This window comes from Rhinichthys klamathensis, unplaced genomic scaffold, assembly GCF_029890125.1.
Source record: "Rhinichthys klamathensis goyatoka isolate OS25496 unplaced genomic scaffold, OSU_Roscu_1.1 h1tg000181l_1, whole genome shotgun sequence".
NCBI classification, from domain to species: domain Eukaryota; kingdom Metazoa; phylum Chordata; class Actinopteri; order Cypriniformes; family Leuciscidae; genus Rhinichthys; species Rhinichthys klamathensis.
The window spans coordinates 2,561,833-2,582,377 of record NW_026606709.1 but is presented as its reverse complement, the minus strand read 5'-3'; the positions used below and the strand labels follow the sequence as shown (position 1 = coordinate 2,582,377).

The following is a 20,545-nucleotide window of genomic DNA, read 5'->3' as shown; positions in this document are numbered from 1 at the left end:
CGTTAACATCTCGCGAGATAATCCCATCGCATGATTTTGTAATATCGCGAGATCTTTTGTTACTACATCTTGGCAGCACAGTTTATGGTTTGGGCAGAGGGTTTGGGTAATTACATCCAACTCAGACATAAATGGTGACCGGGTATATTTCTGTTTTACATGTATATACATTCCATAAAAAAATAACAACGAATACATCAGGTACAACAGGTTAAAATAATGATTAAAAGGCAGTGGCTTTGCAATCACTTGACTATAGGCTACTGTGCATTTTCTGTGATTATAATTTATAAAAACAAGATAAAGTAAATATATATTAATTTGTAAATAAATATTGTATTTTATAAAGAATTATAAATCCTGATAATTTTTTTTCTGTCTTGCTAGACTAGACGTGCAAAAGACGCCAGTGGACGTATAGTAGCCTATTCACAGCCTGACTTGACGTGTAAAGGACGCCAGTGGACGTCTTCTTCACAACCTCTTAAAAACTTCATGGGCAACTACATTAATTATTGCAGTATTAACGATGCGAGGATTAAGCGCAGCTTTTGCATATTTAACAAGGATTTCATAGAGGGTCATGATGGACTATAAATGCACGTGTAAAAGACGTCGCCAGGTGACGTCCTCTCACCCGATACACTAAACATAACTACACGAGCTAAAAGTTAAAATAACAATTATACATGCAACTGTAGACATGTACAAATGTATCTGAATGCATTTTTAGGAAATGTTCTGTGTTACATTTTTTACCGATTTATGACGTCCTGGCCGCAACTATTTTTGGCCAGGGACACGACGTTGCCGTCGGACCAATGTTTGCTGGGCAGCTATAGAGCGCGTGACGGAATTGAATTGAGGTCTCGACTTTCGAGACGTTTATGGTTGAACTACTTGCAACGTGCAGCTTTGGAGCTACTGTCAAAAATCGCATACAGAGAAAAAGAAAACAGTTTAAAAGCTGCTCAGTGATGGAACGCAAAAACGGGTTACCGTGAACCGACTCTTCAGGTTGGAACTCCATGAGGAATTTCTCTGCTGTCCCAATGTGCTATCCGGTTTCTAAATACCATAACACAGACGTGCACATTGCATGAAGTGCCTCAAGCATACCAAACGTGTTTTATGGCCATGTTTGCCATCCCAGAAAATGATAGTCTCCTTCTTCTTTTTTGTCCAGGAATCTAAATCTATTTACTGTAGGTGTGTATGTAAACATCAAGTTCATGCAGGAGACACAAAAGAGGTGGAGACAAGTCAGAAAATCGTTGCCATCCCAGAAAACGATAGTCTCTTCTTCTTCTTTTTTTTTGTCCAGGAATCTAAATCTATTTACTGTAGGTGCGTATGTAAACATCTGTTCATGCAGGAGACACAAAAGAGAGAGGTCAGAAAGTCAGAAAAGCCCAACCCCCCACCCCACCATGGAATGCAGAAGTTATGCAACACATCTATGTACAGTAGCACTTCTCAGAAAATATACATACTTTACTGATAGACCTTAACTGCAGGACACAAGCAATGCGAAAGTTCTTGGTTCCAGTTGACTTTATATGGATTATACATTCCTTACTAATCTTAAACCCATAAAATCCACTTTAAAATGTTGCAGGGCCCTTCAGATTGATTTTGATCTTGTTTTTTGTTTTGTTTTGTTTGTTTGTTTGATAATTGCTTTAAAATATTTTTGGTGTGAAATGTAGTTGCTAATGCTGCTTTTCAACCATCAACACGTACTGTTAGCCAGTTAGAAAATCTATTACCTGTGCTGACCAAAGATACATTTATGATGAAACTGATAAATTAGATAAATTAGTAATGTTTTGCCATGTATGCCATATTTTTCCCAGCAATGTTGTTTATGGATTTATTTATTCCTGTTTTGGAGTTTTATATGTGATATTTATATATTTAAAATGCTGGCAGGTCAAGTAGAAATCTGAATTACAGTTGAAAAAACAAATATAATATAAACTAATCCAATGCAATATAAACTGGGGGAAATGTATAGGGGTCAAGTGTTCAATAACACAATGTTGGTTTAAAAATGAGCTTCTTCCAGGCTTTGTGTTAGCATAGATTACACATTCTTCCGTTTTCTACATCCTTTAAAGAATGTTCACCCCCTCAGAAAACATATCTGTCCAAGACGTGTGCTGAATAGAGGAAATGATGCTGCAACATAAGCTCAGTCATAACTATTTTGAAACTTCTCAGCAGTGTATTCTAGATCTTGTGACTCAGCCTATATCATTTTGAGGAGATGTTTGTCAGGTCAGAGACAAAGAGAAGCCTTATCTTTTGGTGCACAAACGTCCTGTTTAGCTGAGATACCATCAGATTGGGTGGCAGCGTGCATAGACGACTGTTACTGTTTCACTACTATGAAAATGGCCCCTCATAGGATTTCATTTCTAGAAAGGCACGCATGAATCCTTTACAATGTGTTTATTGTAAGTATTGTTGATCCTGTAAGAGCTTTAAGGATACTGAAGGTGGCACTGTTGCTTTTATTGGTGCTTTAAGGGCATGTTGCTGCAATATATGCCTCTTTTTGCATTGCATTGTACTTTATTATATATTGATTCAAATGTAAAAGTGTCCTAATCTCTTCTTGCAGGGGATATGAGTATAAAGAGAGTGCTTTTTTAAGAACTAAGTGATGGAGCAGGGGTCAGAAGAGAACATGGAGAGCTCTTGGACTCTGCTATCCTGGCTGGCTTCTGGTGTGTTGGTGTTTGGGGGTGCGGTGCCCTACGTCCCCCAGTACCAGGAGATCCAGAGGACCAATAATGCTGAGGGATTCTCCACAAGAGTCTGTCTGGTGCTGCTCATTGCTAATATACTTCGCATTTTCTTCTGGTGAGTGGAGGAGAGTTAATGTTAGAGCAGCAGCAGATAGAGTTCATTGATGGCGAAATGTGGAATGTGGAAATCGATGCGAAATAAACAGGAACAAAGCTTAACTAATAAAGGTTGATTTTATTAAGTAATTTTGTAGGCCTGTTCTTTTATTTATTTATTTATTTGCTCCCCCTTTTGTTTGGAGAATAGCCTTTCTTCTCAATATAATTTCTATTGTGCCATTTTATGTATGTTTCAAGCTCCTTTTTTTCTTTCTTAATAAATGAAAATTATTTTTAATTAACTTAATTAACACTCAGTATGAAATGGAACTTCACCCTATCCACCCTGTTAAAAACAAAGGGTATTTTTATAACTGGAGTTTTTCCTCCTGCGTTTAAAAAAAAATCCCGTCCACATGAAAACGCAAAAACACGCTATCAAGCGCTGTCAAGAGCATGCCACACCAGCAGGCGGCGATATAACCCTAATCGTAAAGCCACGTTGGCCAATCAGAAGCCTAACAAAAAGTTATTACAGGTTCCGGTAGGCGGATAATGGCGCAGCGCGGGCGCACACTGACGTCGCAAGGCAAAAACCCCGGTTTTCCTGTCTACACGACAACACTGTAACCGGCGTTTCTGAAAATCCTCACCCTGGCAGGGGTTTTCAAAAATGTTCGGTTTCAGTGTCCTGATACTACGTTTCCGTGTGGACGAACGGCCGAACCGCGTAAAAAAAGTCACGGTTATAAAAATACCCGTGTCCGTGTGGACAAGGCCTCTGTCCTCCAGAAAAAAAATTACGTTTGGCAGGTACGAATGCCATCACGTCGTACGGATTGCGTTTACACCTAGTAAAGATCAGAACACAATGCGAGCCAGACTACCTCCAGATGTGGTCAGGCAGATCCGATCACAATCCGATCACAACGTATTTACACCTTGCATTAACATGCATTTTTTATTATCCGGATAACTTATCTGGATACAGATCGCATTTTAATACCAGGTGTAAATGGGGTCATAGTCTACTTAAATCTGCCCCATTTTTACAATCGACTACAAGCTCATTTTTGTTTTTGATAAACCATTTCACTTGAATGTATGTAAAAATGTGGGAGAAAAGTGCTTTCATTTCATTGCGACTTTAATATGTAAAGAGAGCCATAATTAAGCCATTCATATGTTGTATTCTCTGAAAAGCATAAACATTTTCTGCTCTGTGGCTTTAAAAATGGCTTTGTTTGCGTATCCGAACCAGCCCAACATAACAGCAATGGCTCAACCGATGGTGTGATTTTGGGGCAGGGTTTTCAGTTTGTTTGACAAATGGAAAATGGCAGGACAGTCTGAGAAGCTTGTTTGAAAACAGTTGTTATTTGCGCAGTTCTGTTTGGTTTATCTAGAGGCACAGCTTTTACACACTTCACCTTTAAATTAAGTATTTATTGCTTTGTTTTGCAGGATAGGCAAACAGTTTGAGCTGCCTTTGCTCCTGCAGAGTGTGGTGATGATTCTCGCTATGTTGGCTATGCTTCATTTGTGCTGTTCCATCCAGAGCAGCAACCGTGTCAGTACCAAACAGCACCACATCACAGGTAATCACATTAAACAACACGCCGTATCCAGCAGTAGTGTGAAACAGTTCACTTACGAGAGGTTCTCTCGTATTGCGTAAGTTAGCTTACGCTACGGGAAAGATTAATCTTTTCGAGATATTGAAGCCAAAAAATTATCCTTATTTTTTGTATTCATTGTCAACGCAGTGCAGCAGCTAGCAGACCTAGAGCAGACTGCCTAGCGTGCTCATTGGCTGCCCTGCGGCAACTGCAGCGGCCTACCACTGAGCCCGGCGTGACGTCACGTCCAATACAGGGCCCCTCATCGCGTCTTAGCCCGCCAGAATGGGCGTGGCTTAGCGTATATAAGCGGGGCTCGGCTGTCTCCCTGATTTTCATCTCTTCAGCGAAGCTCTTCGCATCGCTGGATTCTGAGAGAAGCTGCCGCCGCCGTTGAGAAAGCGACAAAGCCAGCTTAGGACAGCGCCTGAAGAAGCCAGTCGTCTTCGCTGCCTTCAGCCATCCGTGCGAGCTACACTATCCGGCGACATATCCTTTTTCTCTGAGCTCTATTCTGTGCGTGTTCACCTATGCGACACCACCCTTCTAAAAGAGCAGCGAGACGTCTTTTTTAAGATGCCTCGCACTTCCTGTGGCTCGTGCAGAGCCCCGCTCAGCGTCGGAGACTGCCATGTGATCTGCGCTCTCTGCCTGGGCCAGGAACACGCAGCTCTCTCGTCGGGAGGCTGCGAGCATTGTGAAGAACTTCCGATGTCGACCCTGCGGGCTCGACTCGAAGTTTTTAACCCCGAAGCTGTCACTCCGCCCTTTGTAGGACCCCGCAAGAAGAAGGACCGTTCTCAAAGGCCTCCGGAGCCTGTGGTCACCGCGAATCGCTCGCCGGAGTTCCTCCCTCGAGCTTCGCTCTCGCCTTCTCCGCCTCCCCTCACGGACGCACAGCTGCCGGCTACGGCCCGCACTGCCATCGCTTCAGATGACGAGGCGGAAGGACAAGCCACAGGAGACTGCTGTTCCATTTTGGCGTCGGACAGTGAGGAGTGGTCGGGTTCTCATCATTCCGCCTCCTCCTCGATCCAGGAATCCGGCCGGACCCGTGCTGGAGTGGACGCTGAGCTGATGCGCCTCCTTTCCCAGGCCGTCGACCGACTCGGCCTTGAGTGGTCACCCGCGCCTAGCAGACTCGACGGCAGCTTTCTTCATCGCCGCCGTCAAGCGCCCGCATCCAGGTCTGCGCCTTTCCTGCCAGAACTCCACACGGAGCTTGCTAAATCGTGGAATGCACCATTTTCCGCGAGGCTTCACTCTCACGTCTCCGCGTCGCTCTCCCAAGTGGACGGCGCCGCCGAGAAGGGATACACCTCTATCCCCCCTGTGGAGGAAGCGGTTGCAGAGCACCTTTGTCCGCCCTCCGCGAGATGGCGCTTCGAACAGGCTACTGCAGTGGTACATTCAGCAGCCAACGAGCCGGTAATACGACCCGCTCGCCTCCACAAAACCGCCTTTTTCACAGCGACCCAGAGAAATCTCATAAAGAGTACAATGTCTAGTTATCCGCCTCATGCCGATGGTGTTTTGAGTGTAGAAAAAGTGCCCACATCTCAGTGTTCACCCCTACACACAAGCACAACACTTCCCATGTCATTCACAGAGCCCACTCTCATAAAGCTGGCAAATGCCGCTTGAGTGTTAAAAGTAGGAAATGTGCCCACGAGTCCGTGCCCACGCCTACTCTCTGCCCGCTCTATCACACGGCCAAAACAGCCTCATATCGATCAGATTATGAATGTAAGTCCCGTGCCCGCTCACGAGCGCTCACGCTTACTAACACACACCTCTCCACAGGCGCCGCTCGCGCGACACAAGGTTATCACAAAACGTTCCCCATCCAAAGCGATCGGGACGTCACATATGAGTGTAAAGCGCATGCCCGCTTACGAGCGCTCACGCTTACTAACAAACACCCCGCCCCAGGCGCCGCTCGCGCGTCTCGGAGTTGTCACAAAACGTTCCCAATACAAAGCGATCGGGGTGTCACATATGAATGTGAGTCCCGTGGCCGCTCACGAGCGTTCACGCTTACTAGTAAACACTTCGCCCAAGGCACTGCTTGCGCATCACAAAGTGATCACAAAACGCTCCCCATTCATAGCAATCGGGACGTCACATATGAAAAAGCCTGCCACCGCTGTCAGCGAGCCGCCGTATTCAAGCACAGAGGGCGCGCGCACACCTCCGGTTTAGTTTCTCGAGCCCACGCAGTGCGGTGATCAGAACCCGGAGGCCATTCTGCCCCTAGCTGTACATATAAAAGCGTGGGAAGCGATTCCAGGGGTATCAGAATGGGTGCTAAGCACAATAAGGCAGGGCTATTCGCTACAGTTCGACCACCGCCCCCTGCGCTTTCGAGCACGGACCCCGATGAAAGTGAATGTGGAAGTAGCACATCTACTCCGCGCAGAAATAGCGAAGCTGCTATGCAAAGAGGCCATAGAACTGGTACCGCCTTCTCTGAGCGAGTCAGGCGTTTACAGACGTTATTTCCTCGAACCAACGAAGGACGGAGCTCTCAGACCTATTTTAGATCTGAGACATTTGAACAAAGTTCTTGTGAAAAGACCGTTCAAAATGCTTACGACCAGAAAAATCCTCGCGCACGTTCGCCCGAGGGACTGGTTTATCTCTCTCGATCTGAAAGATGCCTATTTTCAGATTCAGATAATACCCTGTCACAGGCCATTCTTGAGATTCGCCTTCGACGGTCAGGTATATCAATACACCGTCCTGCCGTTCGGCCTGTCTTTAGCACCCCGTACATTCACAAAGTGCAGCATCTTTAGCACCCCGTGCATTCACTAAGGGCAGCATCGCCCCTCTGAAGACATTTCAGAGGATGCTGGGTTGTATGGCCTCAGCTGCTGCAGTGCTCCAGCTGGGCTTAATGCGCATGCGCCCACTACAACGCTGGCTGAACGCTCGAGCGTCCCGCCGAGCTTGGGCCTCCGGCTGCGAACGAACCAGAATGACTCAGAGCTGCATTACGGCTCTGCAGCCCTGGTTAGCGGCCGACTGGTATCAGCGGGGAGTGATGATGGGAGCTGTCTCGTATCGAAAGGTCATCTCAACAGATGCGTCCAACTCAGGTTGGGGCGCTCTCTTCAAAGGGCAGACCGGTCTTTGGCCTGTGGTCAGACCAAGAGAAGCTCCTTCACATAAACTGTCTGGAAATGATAGCGGTCGAGAACGCGGCGAAGCGCTTCCTCCCGTTCATACAGGACCACTATGTTCTAGTCCGTTCGGACAACATGTCTGTGGTGTCCTACGTGAACCGTCAAGGCAGTGTCAGATCCAGGAACCTCTGCGATCTAACAGAACACCTCCTCGTTTGGTCTCAGCACTCACTGAGAGATGCGCATGTGCCAGGCCACCTGAACGACGGCCCAGACAAACTGTCCAGGGACAATATTCCTCCGGGGGAATGGTCCCTGCACCCCCAAACAGTCCAGTCGCTATGGCGCCTTTTCGGCAAAGCTGAAGTCGACCTCTTTGCGTCAAAAGACAACGCTCACTGCCCAATGTTCTTTTCGAAGAACGAGGACGTGCTAGCCCAAATCTGGCCCAGCCGCCCGCTGTATGCTTTCCCTCCGGTCTCACTGTTGCCACAGGTAATCAAGAGAATCAGGGAAACGCGCCACTCGGTGCTCCTTATAGCCCTGTGATGGGAGAACCAAACTTGGTTCCCGGAGCTGACGTGGCTGTCACAAACAGCCCCGTGCCCGATTCCGGTGAGGACAGATCTCCTCTCTCAAGCTCGCGGCTCGATCTGGCATCCCCATCCAGAGCGCTGGTCTCTGCACGCATGGTTGATCAACGGATACCCGTTATCCTGGCCGAAGGAGTGATGAACACAATTATGCAGTCTAGAGCTCCCTCTACTAGAAAGCTTTACACGTCTAAATGGTCTGTGTTCTCCAAATGGTGCACCGACAAAAATCTGGACCCACGAACTTGTGGGGTCTCGCGGTTGCTTAGTTTCCTTCAAGAGCTGTTGGATAAGGGGAGGTCCCCCTCCACGCTTAAAGTCTATGTGGCGGCCGTTGCAGCATTCGCAGAGTCGACGCGCGGCCGATTATGTCTGTCAGCGCTGCGTGTCTTGAGTTCGGACCGAATGACTCTAAAGTCATCCTCAAACCTAGACATGGCTATGTCCCTAAAGTGATTGGCACTCCGTTCAGAGCGCAGGTCATTTCTCTATTGGCTCTGCCAGCATCCGATAGCGAGAGCGATGTTAATCTCCTCTGCCCGGTCAGGGCGCTGAGGGCTTACATTACACGCTCCGCCCCTTTCAGGCGCTCGGAGCAGCTTTTCGTTTCGGTTGGTGGGCGCACCAAAGGTCTCGCCGCCTCGAAACAAAGCCTGTCCAGATGGATAGTGGACGCTATCGCAGCTGCTTATGCGTCAAAAGGTCTGCAATGCCCTTTGGGCGTCAGGGCTCATTCCACTAGAGGCATGGCCTTGTCGTGGGCATGGTCCAGCGGAATTTCAATTCATGACATATGTGTGGCTGGGCCTCCCCGTCCACCTTTGTTAGGTTCTAAAACCTGGAAGTTCCCGCCCTGCAGGCTAAACTTCTGTCAATATAAGTGAGATGTACGTTCTGTCCAGATCTGATCGTGTGCAGGCTACTCTCACGTGACTTAGCTCTCCTGGTTGAGCTGCACTATATTGGGTTAATATGCTATATGCTTATACGGACCGGCGACGCTTCTCTGTATTCCCTATGAGTGCTTATCTACTTGTGCCGGCCCGCGTTGCTGACCGCCTTATTCCCCGCTTATCTGGGATCCCCGGGTTTCCCTGGGACTCATGAAGTGGATGCTTGGCGCGCACGGCATTGACAAAGGGTTCCCGTAGCGTAGGCTAACTTACGCAATGCGAGAGAACCTCTCGTAAGAGAACGTATCGGTTACCAAACGTAACCTCGGTTCTCTCTAGAAGAGGGAACGAGTATTGTGTAACCTGCCGTGCTCGCACCACGAGCGATTTTCGCTTCAGTCGATGAAAACCAGGGAGACAGCCTCCGTGTCCCGCTTATATACGCTAAGCCACGCCCATTCTGGCGGGCTAAGACGCGATGAGGGCGCGAGCGCCCTTCATTGGATGTGACGTCACGCCGTGCTCAGTGATAGGCTGCTGCAGTTGCCGCAGGGCAGCCTATGGGCACTCTAGACAGTCCGCTCTAGGTCTGCTAGCTGCTGCACTGCGTTGACAATGAATACAAAAATGAAGTATAATTTTTTGGCTTCAATATCTCGAAAAGATGAATCTTTCCCGTAGTGTAAGCTAACTTACGCAATACTCGTTCCCTCTTCTAGAGAGAACCGAGGTTACGTTAGGTAACCGATACGTATTCTTGAAAGCTGTGCTCATCTCAATGCAATACCAGTCATTCATTTTTAAGTGTGGTTAAAGTGTCCAATATTTTTGGGGATCATATTAAGACATAACTCGTTGAAAAGTATATTGATAATGTCTTGGATGAAAGTAGAAATTTGTAAAGTGCCAGTTATATTGATTGCTACAAGGCCTTGCCGTATTCAAGTGTTGTATTTACGCCTGAGGTGATTTGAATGGTATGCAATATATATGCAAGAACATTAGTAAACAGATATCGGATCTTTCTCTTGCTGTCATGTAGATGGGATTCAAAGAGCATGAATGTTACTCATTGCCTGGGGCGCCAGTCTAGTCACACATTAATTTATAATGAAGATGTTAAGTGTCTGAGAATATTGCTATCACGTGGACCAGGGTGCAAACTGTGTGTAATTTCCTTTTTGCTCTTCCGCAGAATTGATTTATGATAAAGTTAGGCTTCAGTTGATTGGCTTTTTCTGGTTTTAAAACTCAATCTCAAGTGAGTTTATGAGATCACTGTCTTGGAGGGAGCTTATATGATAACATTTTGCTATGTTGTAATATTCAGAAAATTGAATGTGAAATCAGACAGAGCCCTAAATCACCTGCCATGTTGATTGATTAAGCTGGAGGCGATAGCTCTTTCTTTCACTTTGTTATAAAGGGTGCGAAGCCTGTGTGAATGCTGACCAGCACACATTGTTGGACTTTTGTAAAAAAAAAAAAAAAAAAAAAATATATATATATATATATATATATATATATATATATATACATTTTAATGTGGACAGTCAGACAAGTGTTTTTTGAATGAGTCTTGTGAACTAAAACTTGTGAAATAAAACTATTAATGCTGAAGCTGTAAAAAGCTTCTTCTCTCTTCTCTATTTAATGAGACACCTGAGCTTTGACTGAAAGTTTAGACAGTTGTGGAAGAAACCGTGGTGAAACTTTCTTGAAAGTTTTGGTGAAATTCAGAGAGAGACTTTCCTAATGGTAAATTTATTTAGCAATGAAAATCAGATGGGATAGGCAATCAAAAAGTAAAGTTATTAGTGTCATTGTCATTGACACTAAAGAATGATTTTAATGTCTTGACAGCCCTAATCACCCCCCAGTATACTAATAATACAGTCACAATTTGTTTTTATAAGTTTAACAATGCATTTGTGATTTTACTTAATTAACTTTACTTTTAGAATGTGTGGAAAAGGATACACTATGTCAGTTAGCTTCTGTAAAATAATGTTTTCCAACTGAAAAATAACATTTGGAAATGTTCACATTATTCGTTTTTTTGTTTTTGTTTAATAAAGCAGACTGTTCAGTGCTGAACATCCAGTTTCACAGAGAACTGTGTGTGTCAGCAGGTTTGCCTTAATGGCAGTTAAGGTGTCCGGTTACAACAGGAACAGAAGGGAAGGGTGTGTGCTGGACCCAGAATAGTACGGACATCGGGTCCTCCCTCTGAAAGTTAGACGTCAAACGAGACCCTCTTTAATCACCAGCTGTCCCGCTGGTTATGTGTGACCTACAGCCCACCTGTCCCTGCATAACTTCACACCTATACACACACACACAAGCTGTGAGTGTGAGGCTACAAAAACAGATCTTTAAACACACACACACACACACACACACACACACACACACACACACACACACACACACACACACACATACACACACACACACACACACACACACACACACACACACACACACACACACACACACACACACACACACGTGTACACTTGTGATGTGAAGGTATGCTCAAAGTGACCAATTAACCTATACTCTTATACATACTGTATGATGTGCCCTCACACGTTTCATTTGTCAGTTATGGGTAACATCTAAGGTTATGTTACGTGTAAAGCTCAGGTCTGTTTAAGGCTGCAGGAAATGAATAATTTTGCATTGACTCACTATGATTGCCCTCAGGCTGTTCATTAGATTCCCACTGTTGTTGTTTTGACATAAATTCATAGATGTTGAGAGAAGTGTTATGGTATGACCTTTAGGAGACTGAATTAAGAAAGCCAATGTCTCATATTTGTTTAATCTGTTGTTTTGGAGTATGCTTTAAATGCCAGTGAGCTTTGCCCTGGAGTTTGTGTCAGTTCTATTTCATACAGTCTACTTTTCTGTCTAGTGGCCTTTTCAGAGTATATTATCTGCATATTTGAGGACAACTGTGTCACTGCTTCACAATAATTAGCAGTTTTATTACCTTCATAATGACAAAAGGAAATTTACCCTGCAGCTAACGATTACACACAATTTGGGATTGTAATATATATATATATATATATATATATATATATAATATATATATATATATATATATATATATATATATATATATATAGGCCTATATAAAAAAAAAATCTGTTCATCAAGGGTGCATTTATTTGATAAAAATAGGCCTAGTTAAAACAGTAATATAGTAAAATATTGTTACTATTTAAATAGCCTTTCTATTGTGGTATATTTTAAAATGTAATTTATTCCTGTGATGACAAAGCTGAGTTTTCAATAGCATTTAATTTCAGTAGCCCTTCAGTGTCACATGAAGATTAGGTATTTGAGGGAATGGTAACACTTTTAGTGTGTAAGCATTTTTTTTTTTAAACCGTAAGACATTAAAAACCAGAACAGCAAGGCCCTCTTGTGGAGACACGTGGTACATGATATGAGTATGATGGACAGTGCCCCCAAATGCATTTAGAAGTATGTTTATGTATTTATTTTAATGGGAAATATATTAAGTTAAAATGAAGAAACACACTTGCGTAATTTGTTTGATGTCACTTGGTTTGGTATTTTTCAGTGAAACTAATTTTTTTAGTGTGATTCAGGTGTCGAAATTGGGTCACTGTGAATTAAACCAGGTCATTACATGTAGTGAAGTGGTTGTTTGAGCATGCTCAGTGAGTTTCTTGTATTATCTGGGCAGGGGGGTGGCAGGTGCCGCTATCTGTGCCTCGCAGAGCTGAATTGTGACCAATCAAGTGTGGCCACTGGGGTGTCAGCTCGGATACTCATTTCATTACGCCCTGGTGTGTGTCCAATTGACATTTAAAAAGTACATGTATCGAAGTGACACCATTTGGCCAATGATGCAATTGAATAAGGTTTAAATTTTCAGAATTCAGTTGATGAATTTTATTACATTTTCATTGTGTTATTCATTGTGTGCACATTTTTAGTTTTACAGCAGTGTGAACTGAATCATGTTTATGTGAAAAACATAACTGGAGCTCCCACTGTATTGTAAATATGGTATACCTGACATAACTTTAAGGTGAAAGCTTAACACTTCTGCTGTAAAGTCGCTTATGAATAATTAAGACTACATGGAATATATCACAGATCCTTGGAAGAACCTCTGCCTCCTCTTTTCCCTCCCACTGAACGTGTTTTGATGTTTTTATATTGGTTCTTGTGTAAATGTCAGATTATGTAATATATGTATATGACATCAGATGGCAGGAATTAATCTGCTCACATTTCCATCCTCTTGCTATTAAAGTCAGGCACATTGTAATGCAGTTGTGCTATTACTCATGCTATTACCCAGGCCAATTAAATATATATATACTGTGTATATATAAATGTGCTAACAAAAGTAAAAATAAATAAGTTATTTTACTTTTGTTAGCACTTTTACATTGGTTGTCATAGTACGTATAACATGTGAGACTTGTTTAGACAACAAAAAAACTAAGATTTGAATCTTATAATTGGATTTTTCCTGCCCTTGCAACCAGAAACCCCATAGAAACGCATTGTAAACCACATACAACATCCTCACACTTTTGTATGCATTGCGCCACTCACAATACCACTCACAGTATCTGATTTTAGTATTTTAAGTACTAAAGTAATTTACTCATACTGACCGTAGGCTCAAAGACGCATTATTCCTCAACACCTAAGAGACATGCCAGGGAAAAAAAAGAAAGAGTTGATTTGTGAGGAGAGCAATCACATGTTTAAATTATAAGATCAAAATAAAACTGAACACCTCTATATTGCAATAAATCAAGGTCGACACAACGTCTACAAACACTCAAGTCTCACTCAAATCTCAGTTAAGCTCAAGAGCTCAAAAAGGGTTTAAGTAAAACAATATTCTTCAAAAAGTTCCCTTGAATATAACGGATAAATAAAATAATGTTAAATACAATGAAATAGTCAAAGCCTGCTTGCACTGGACACTGGTTTCGGACTCATCGCCGGCTGCAGTCCAGTCCTCATCTCAAATATAAACACCTCTGATTCACAACTACCTGCTAATTCATTCGCGTTCGTGCAAAGTAGCCTTGTTGACAAGTTTGTTTGAGGAAGGGCAACACTCACAGGATATAGTACCTTCAATGCCCTGCAGATGGTGATATTACTTATTTTGTTGCAGAAATAAACTGCAGAAAAAGTTAAGTGCCATGCAAAATTTAACAATTAATAGCATTTCTCGTTACAAATGTATTGGAGTAAAGAGTGCACATACTTATAAAAAAATTAATCAAGTATAGAGGTTGCTAATATCTTTGATACTAAAACTACAAAGTAGCCAAAAAGATACTTAAGAAGTAACTAATTACATTTACTCAAATACTTAACACTACTGAAAAAAGCTCTTTTAAGTTCTTTGGTGTCGGACTGTGGCTGTATCTGCTGGTTATGTGTGAGCCGCTTTTATAAATTCACGAGTTCATCTCTGACCCTCGGTTCTCGAGTCTGGTCTCAGCAGGGGCTTCTCACTCACTGAATCAGCAGTGTATTCTGACAGGCACGTCCCCTCCCCATCCCTCAATCACTCTGTGCTCTGACAGAACAGTCAATGGCATGTAACAAGGTAAAAGCTAAGTAAGGGGACAGTCTTACAGAGCTTGAAACAGTGCAGCAGGGTCATCATATCTAGCTCTTCTGATGCTCCCTTTTGAGAGCTCTTCAGTGAGTCTAAATCTCTTTCTTCTTCTATGCACTTTCATTTTCCTGCTGCCCTTTTGCTGTTCTTTCGCAAACCTTATCTCCATAATACCTTTGGCTCCTACTCTATCCTTCTCTAAAAAAAATGTCTATCTCTAGATGGATGAATCTCACAAAACCCATGCTTAAATTTCATGAAAATGAAAGAAAAAAAATAGACCTCATTTTCTTTATGCATTTTTTTTCCTTTTGATTTTGGGGTGAAATGTGACCTTCGGCATGTTTTAATGAGATTCACCCCTCTAGCTTTCGCTTTGTAGTGAGTTTTTACACTCATTAATGCTTTTATAGGGGCTGCTGCATTGGTTATTCCTGATGCAAGATCCCTAATAAAAGTCTGACCCGGGTGATCCCACTATTTTTAATTTACATTTGACCTAAATTACTGTTCAAGGCTTGCAGCCCACATTGCACGACGACTCATGAGCTCACACCCACAATCAAGTTTCACAGTTCAAAGATGCTTTTTGGCAGCATACTGGCACTTATTATGCCTAAACACCATGCAGAATGCAACATGTGTTGTCATGATCAATTTCTGCTTCATCGTCTTGTTTAGTTTATAGTCATAGTGTTCATTGTCACCTTTTGTCTGAGTTCTAATCATTCATTAGTTGTCATGGTTTCTCATTTGTTCTCACCTGTTCCCTGTTTTGTTGATTGCCTTCCTTCATTGTATTTAAGCCCGCAGTTCTCCTCTGTTCATTGTCTTGTGGTAAAGTTATGTTACTGTGTAGTGTTTAGTGTTCATTAAAAATGTTTATGCCGTCTTTCTGCGTCACTCATCTCGCTTTGTCAGGATTAAGCTACACGCATCCCCTGACAGATGTACAGTAGACGGCACAATCTAAACTCTCCCTCTTTTTCACACTGTATGTGAGAGCTCTGGTGACAGAGTCCAGATGGATGATAGATGAGAGAGCTGGTTAGCCCCCGCTTACCCCCAGGAGCCTCTATTCCACATGTTGCCTGCCTCATTTCTATTATTAATGAGAGTTCACTTAGACCCAGCACTGTGAGAAAAAAAAAATCCTGTTCAATTTACAGTAAAAAGCTGGCAGCTCTGGCTGCCAGAAATCCACTGTAAAAATAAGAAAAAAATCCTGTGACAATGTTTTTAGTATTACAGAATGGAATATTGTTGCCTGTTTATTTAACTGTATATTTCAAGTATAATGTTAATATACCAAGCTACCTAGTCTCTTTTCTTAAATCTAATCTTAAAATGTACTGATGACCACCATAATTATGGAGTTGACACAATAGAAAGCCACATGAATTCGAGTTCATTGTAAGCATGTTGCAGTATTGTCTTTTCTTCGCTATATTGTGACGTATATATCTGAGTGAAACAGCTTCTTGAATGAGAAACAAATGTGGGGCGGGACTTGATTTTGTCAATCGGGAATTGATTGGATCTTTGGATCGTTGTTGTTTGCTATTGCTGTGACCTTGTGTGAGTGACTGACAGGTCGTCCCAGGCTCACGCCAAAAAACACACCATCAGAGCAGAGAAGAGATGTTGCTTCAAGTGGATGGGGAAGTTATTTTGATTAGAAATTATGAGGACACATGAATTAAAAAAAATAATGTGCACGGTTAAATCATTTATAATAAATACTGCAATAAAAAAACAATTGTTGATTTTTATTTAATGGTGACTTAAATACATGGCCAATACAATATATTGTGCACAGGGTCATACACACAAAGACAAAACACCATTAACAAAAATAATGAAAAAAAAAACGTTATTTAAAGTATAATCATGGGGCTTCTGAGAATGCCCTTTTATGTTTTTAACTGTAAATGAAATGCAATTCATAGTTTTAACCTATTACTTGCAAAACCCATACATCTGACAATATTTTACAGTAAAATTACACCCAACTTTTCACCATGCATGGTGCGGTAACTTAATTAACTTTCCCGGTTTCATTTGGACTTTGTTCTGCCCTGACCATGCGTTTCATGCTGTGCTTTCTGGACTTCAGTTCCCTCGCTGCCTCATTAAAAATGACCGGCATCAGATACATCTCTCCAATGCCCACTCGGACCTCGGAGTTGAGTTCTGCCTTACTGTAAGCGCCGCTGCATATTTCTTGTAATTGATCCCCACTATTCTTCGCTTCTTCCTTTTGCTTTCTCCAGTGAGCCGATTCTTTCCTTTGATTGCACTCTCTCGTTCTCACTTTGACTCTAGCTCTCCATCTTTATCTCTCTCTCTCAGCTGTTTCTCTCATTTCCTCACTTGCTCTATCCCTTTCTCATTTTCTTTGCTTTCTCTCTCAAGGCCCATTAAAACCGGATCTGTATCATCCATCAAACGCTTGCAGACAGATTCCACCTATTTCATTAGGTAGGAGATAAAAGATGCCCACTGCTCTGTGCTACACCGAGCTACATGAGCAGAAGACAACTTTTGTTTGTCTACCAACAATGTTTTAATTGTGTATCTGTGCGTGAAGGCTGTCATTTGTCCTGTGGATCAACTTCTTGCCTTGACATAGTCACAGCCACTTCACATGGAATTTGTGTTCTAGATCAACCATATCTGGGTACTTAAAGGGTTAGTTCACCCAAAAATGAAAATTCTGTCAGTAATTACTCACCCTCATGTTGTTCCAACCCCGTAAGACTTTCGTTCATCTTCGGAACACAAATGAAGATATTTTTGATTAAATCTGAGAGCTGGATCACTCCTCCATAGGCTTCTTAAAGGATCGAAACTGGCCGGCCCAAAAGTTATGAAAGACATCGTTAAAATAGTCCGAGTGACTACAGTGGCTCAACCTTAAGTTTATCAAGCGACGAGAATACTTTTTGTGCGCAACAAACAAACAAACAAAAATAACGACTTTATTCAACTAATCATTTCCTTCTCTGTACGGCCGTGATATTTCACGTAGTGATATTGCGCAAAGCTTCTAGGTTGCACGTCACACGTAGGCTCACTATTGGCCGACGCTGGTCACGTTTGTGATGCGTGACGTACAACCTAGAAGCTTTGCGTAGTTTCACTACGTGAAATATCACGGCCGTACAGAGAAGGAAATGATTAGTTGAATAAAGTCGTTATTTTTGTTTGTTTTTTTTGCGCACAAAAAGTATTCTCGTCGCTTGATAAACTTAAGGTTGAGCCACTGTAGTCACTCGGACTATTTTAACGATGTCTTTCATAACTTTTGGGCCGGCCAGTTTCGATCCTTTAAGAAGCCTATGGAGGAGTGATCCAGCTCTCAGATTTAATCAAAAATATCTTCATTTGTGTTCCGAAGATGAACGAAAGTCTTACGGGGTTGGAACAACATGAGGGTGAGTAATTACTGACAGAATTTTCATTTTTGGGTGAACTAACCCTTTAAGCAATTTTGTATTTTTTTAAAATATTTTTGGAGTGAAATTGACACAATGAACAATGTTGTCTATTTGATGAGAAATCAAGGTAAATCTCACTTGTGATCAGAATATGTGTTTCATATAATTGTGAGTACTGTGCATGAAATGTCACCTATGAAATTAGTCTTAGCATGACAAAGCAAGCCATTTAATTCCAAAAATGTTCAAAATGTCGTTTCCACCACAGAAATTTATTAAACAGAATACAAGATTTGAGATGTGGTGAAAGTGACACTTTTGGTAGGAATTTTCATGACCTTCCTATAAAAAAAAGAAATATATATATATATATATATTCTTTATATTTATATTTTATGTTTTGTATATTCACTATTGGACATTGTTAGGACACATAAACTTGTGTAAAAAAAAAAAGGAGTTTTAAGATATTTGATTTTTTTTACAGCCCACAGGGCCAAAAGTGCCCATAATTGGGTGACACTTGATTTTCTACATCATTGTGGCATCCTTGAAGACACAAGGTCATCCGTGTCCTCCTTTATGCACTTAGGTATAAGCATCAAGTTAAAGTGTACGTATGACCTTTCACCCTCTTGACTTTGTGGTGAGATGAAGACGACAGTAAAGCATCAACATTAAAAATGAATGACAGACAGAAAGCAAGAGGAGATTTGCTGAAATGCATTTGCTAAAAAGAGTCACAGCCTGTTAATGGGACTGTTGAAAGTGTGTGTGTGTGTGTGTGTGTGCGTGAGCGGGTGCGTGTGGCCTGCTAACCTTACATTAGATGGCAATATCCAAAATCAAAGATGGCAAAATCGAAAAATCATTGTCCTTGTGTGAATATTTTTTGGTCCCCTTGAGAAATACAGCTTATATACTAAGTTATGTTTTTTGAAAATGTTAAAATGCAGAACGTTTTCTGTGATGGGTAGGTTTAGGGGTAGGGTTAATGTAAAAGGATAGAATAAACACACAGTATACAAATCATTGTATGGAAAGTCCCCATAAAACATGAAAACACAACTTGTGTGCGTGTGTGTGTGTTGCATGACTCTGTAGTCCTGTCCATTTCTTTCTGTGTCTAGTGGGGGCAAATAGCTGACAGTGGTGGGGTCTTAGCTCCTACAGGCTGCACTGCAGCATATCTTAATTCAGAGAGAGATGCAGTAAAAGAGACGGTCAAGCTAAATAATTCATTCAAGTCTTGTGGCTGTACATCCTGCTTTTTTATTATACAACTCTCTTAAATATTTGAGTCGTGGCATTGAGCGGTCAGATATTTTTGACTAATGAGTGCTACTTTTATATTGCTTTTATCACTCTGCAGTCTGTCTCTTTTCACAGCAGCGGAAGAATAACTAATTGGCGTAAATATCAGAAATTGGAGCACTTAGTGGTAAGTCTGTAGACACACTTATTTGGTCAAAAATAAATATTTACACACTTTTTAGCATTTTTTCCCCTTTTTTATTCATTTACTTTTTAACTTATTGTGTTGAAATGGCAGTGGTGGAAATTAAATTTTAAACATTTTTGAAATAAAATGGCTAATTTCATCACTGGCATAATATCTATCCAAAATATACATTGTTAAATAGTATTTTCACACTTTTTTTGCATAATTAGTTTCTTTTTGCAGAATTATTGTCATGGTGGAAATGATGCTACAACTGAGAAACATTTGTTGACAAAATTGATTATGCGTAATTTTCATACACTAAATATCGAAGTTAAGGCTTGAAGTTAAAAATTAAATGCATTGATTACATGATTTCATTAATGATGAAAGTATAAAATATAAATGATGAATATAAATGTTAAAAGTCATGTTGAGAAACGTGTGACCTTCACATAACAAAAAGGTTCTTGAAACCTTAAAATCAACTCCTCCTGGAGCACAAAAGTTCCCGCATTTGAAGAAACCTACATTTATGAACAGACAGATTCACCTTCCTGCATTATAATCCCACATCCTGCTGTAGTTGTTGATTAATTGTTCTGCTCCGACTTTGAAATGAGTTTCTAATCTAAATTTTTTTCTTCACGCCCACTCTCTCACCTTCATCTGTGTATTGTCTGTTTTTGTCTTGGTGGCACTTTTTTCCCCTATCTCATTAACATGAGTTTCACGCCCTTCCCTTTCACTGTGAATTATGTAATTGAATGAATTGTGCAGCACATCCTGGATCTCTTTACGCAGTCATGGTGCGGCACAAACGGCTGCATTGTCATAGCAGGTAAATCTTGTGTTGGCTCAGCTTCGTTGTTTGGGGAATCCCTCCTGCAGTGTCTGTGTGTGTGTGTTCTCTTTGCTGTGTCCTTGGCTCACTGTCAGTG

General features: G+C 41.9%; 1 protein-coding gene across 1 annotated transcript in view; it reads left to right on the top strand.

Moving 5' to 3' along the window:
• The window catches only part of si:dkey-246g23.2 (solute carrier family 66 member 2), a 52,520-nt gene that overhangs the window by 4,605 nt on the left and 27,370 nt on the right, over window positions 1-20,545 (top strand). Inside the window, exons 2-3 of the mRNA XM_056261286.1 lie at window positions 2,627-2,868; window positions 4,317-4,450. Coding sequence (XP_056117261.1) covers window positions 2,669-2,868; window positions 4,317-4,450 — 334 coding nt within the window. The 5' untranslated portion in view covers window positions 2,627-2,668. The remainder of the gene's footprint in view (window positions 1-2,626; window positions 2,869-4,316; window positions 4,451-20,545) is intronic.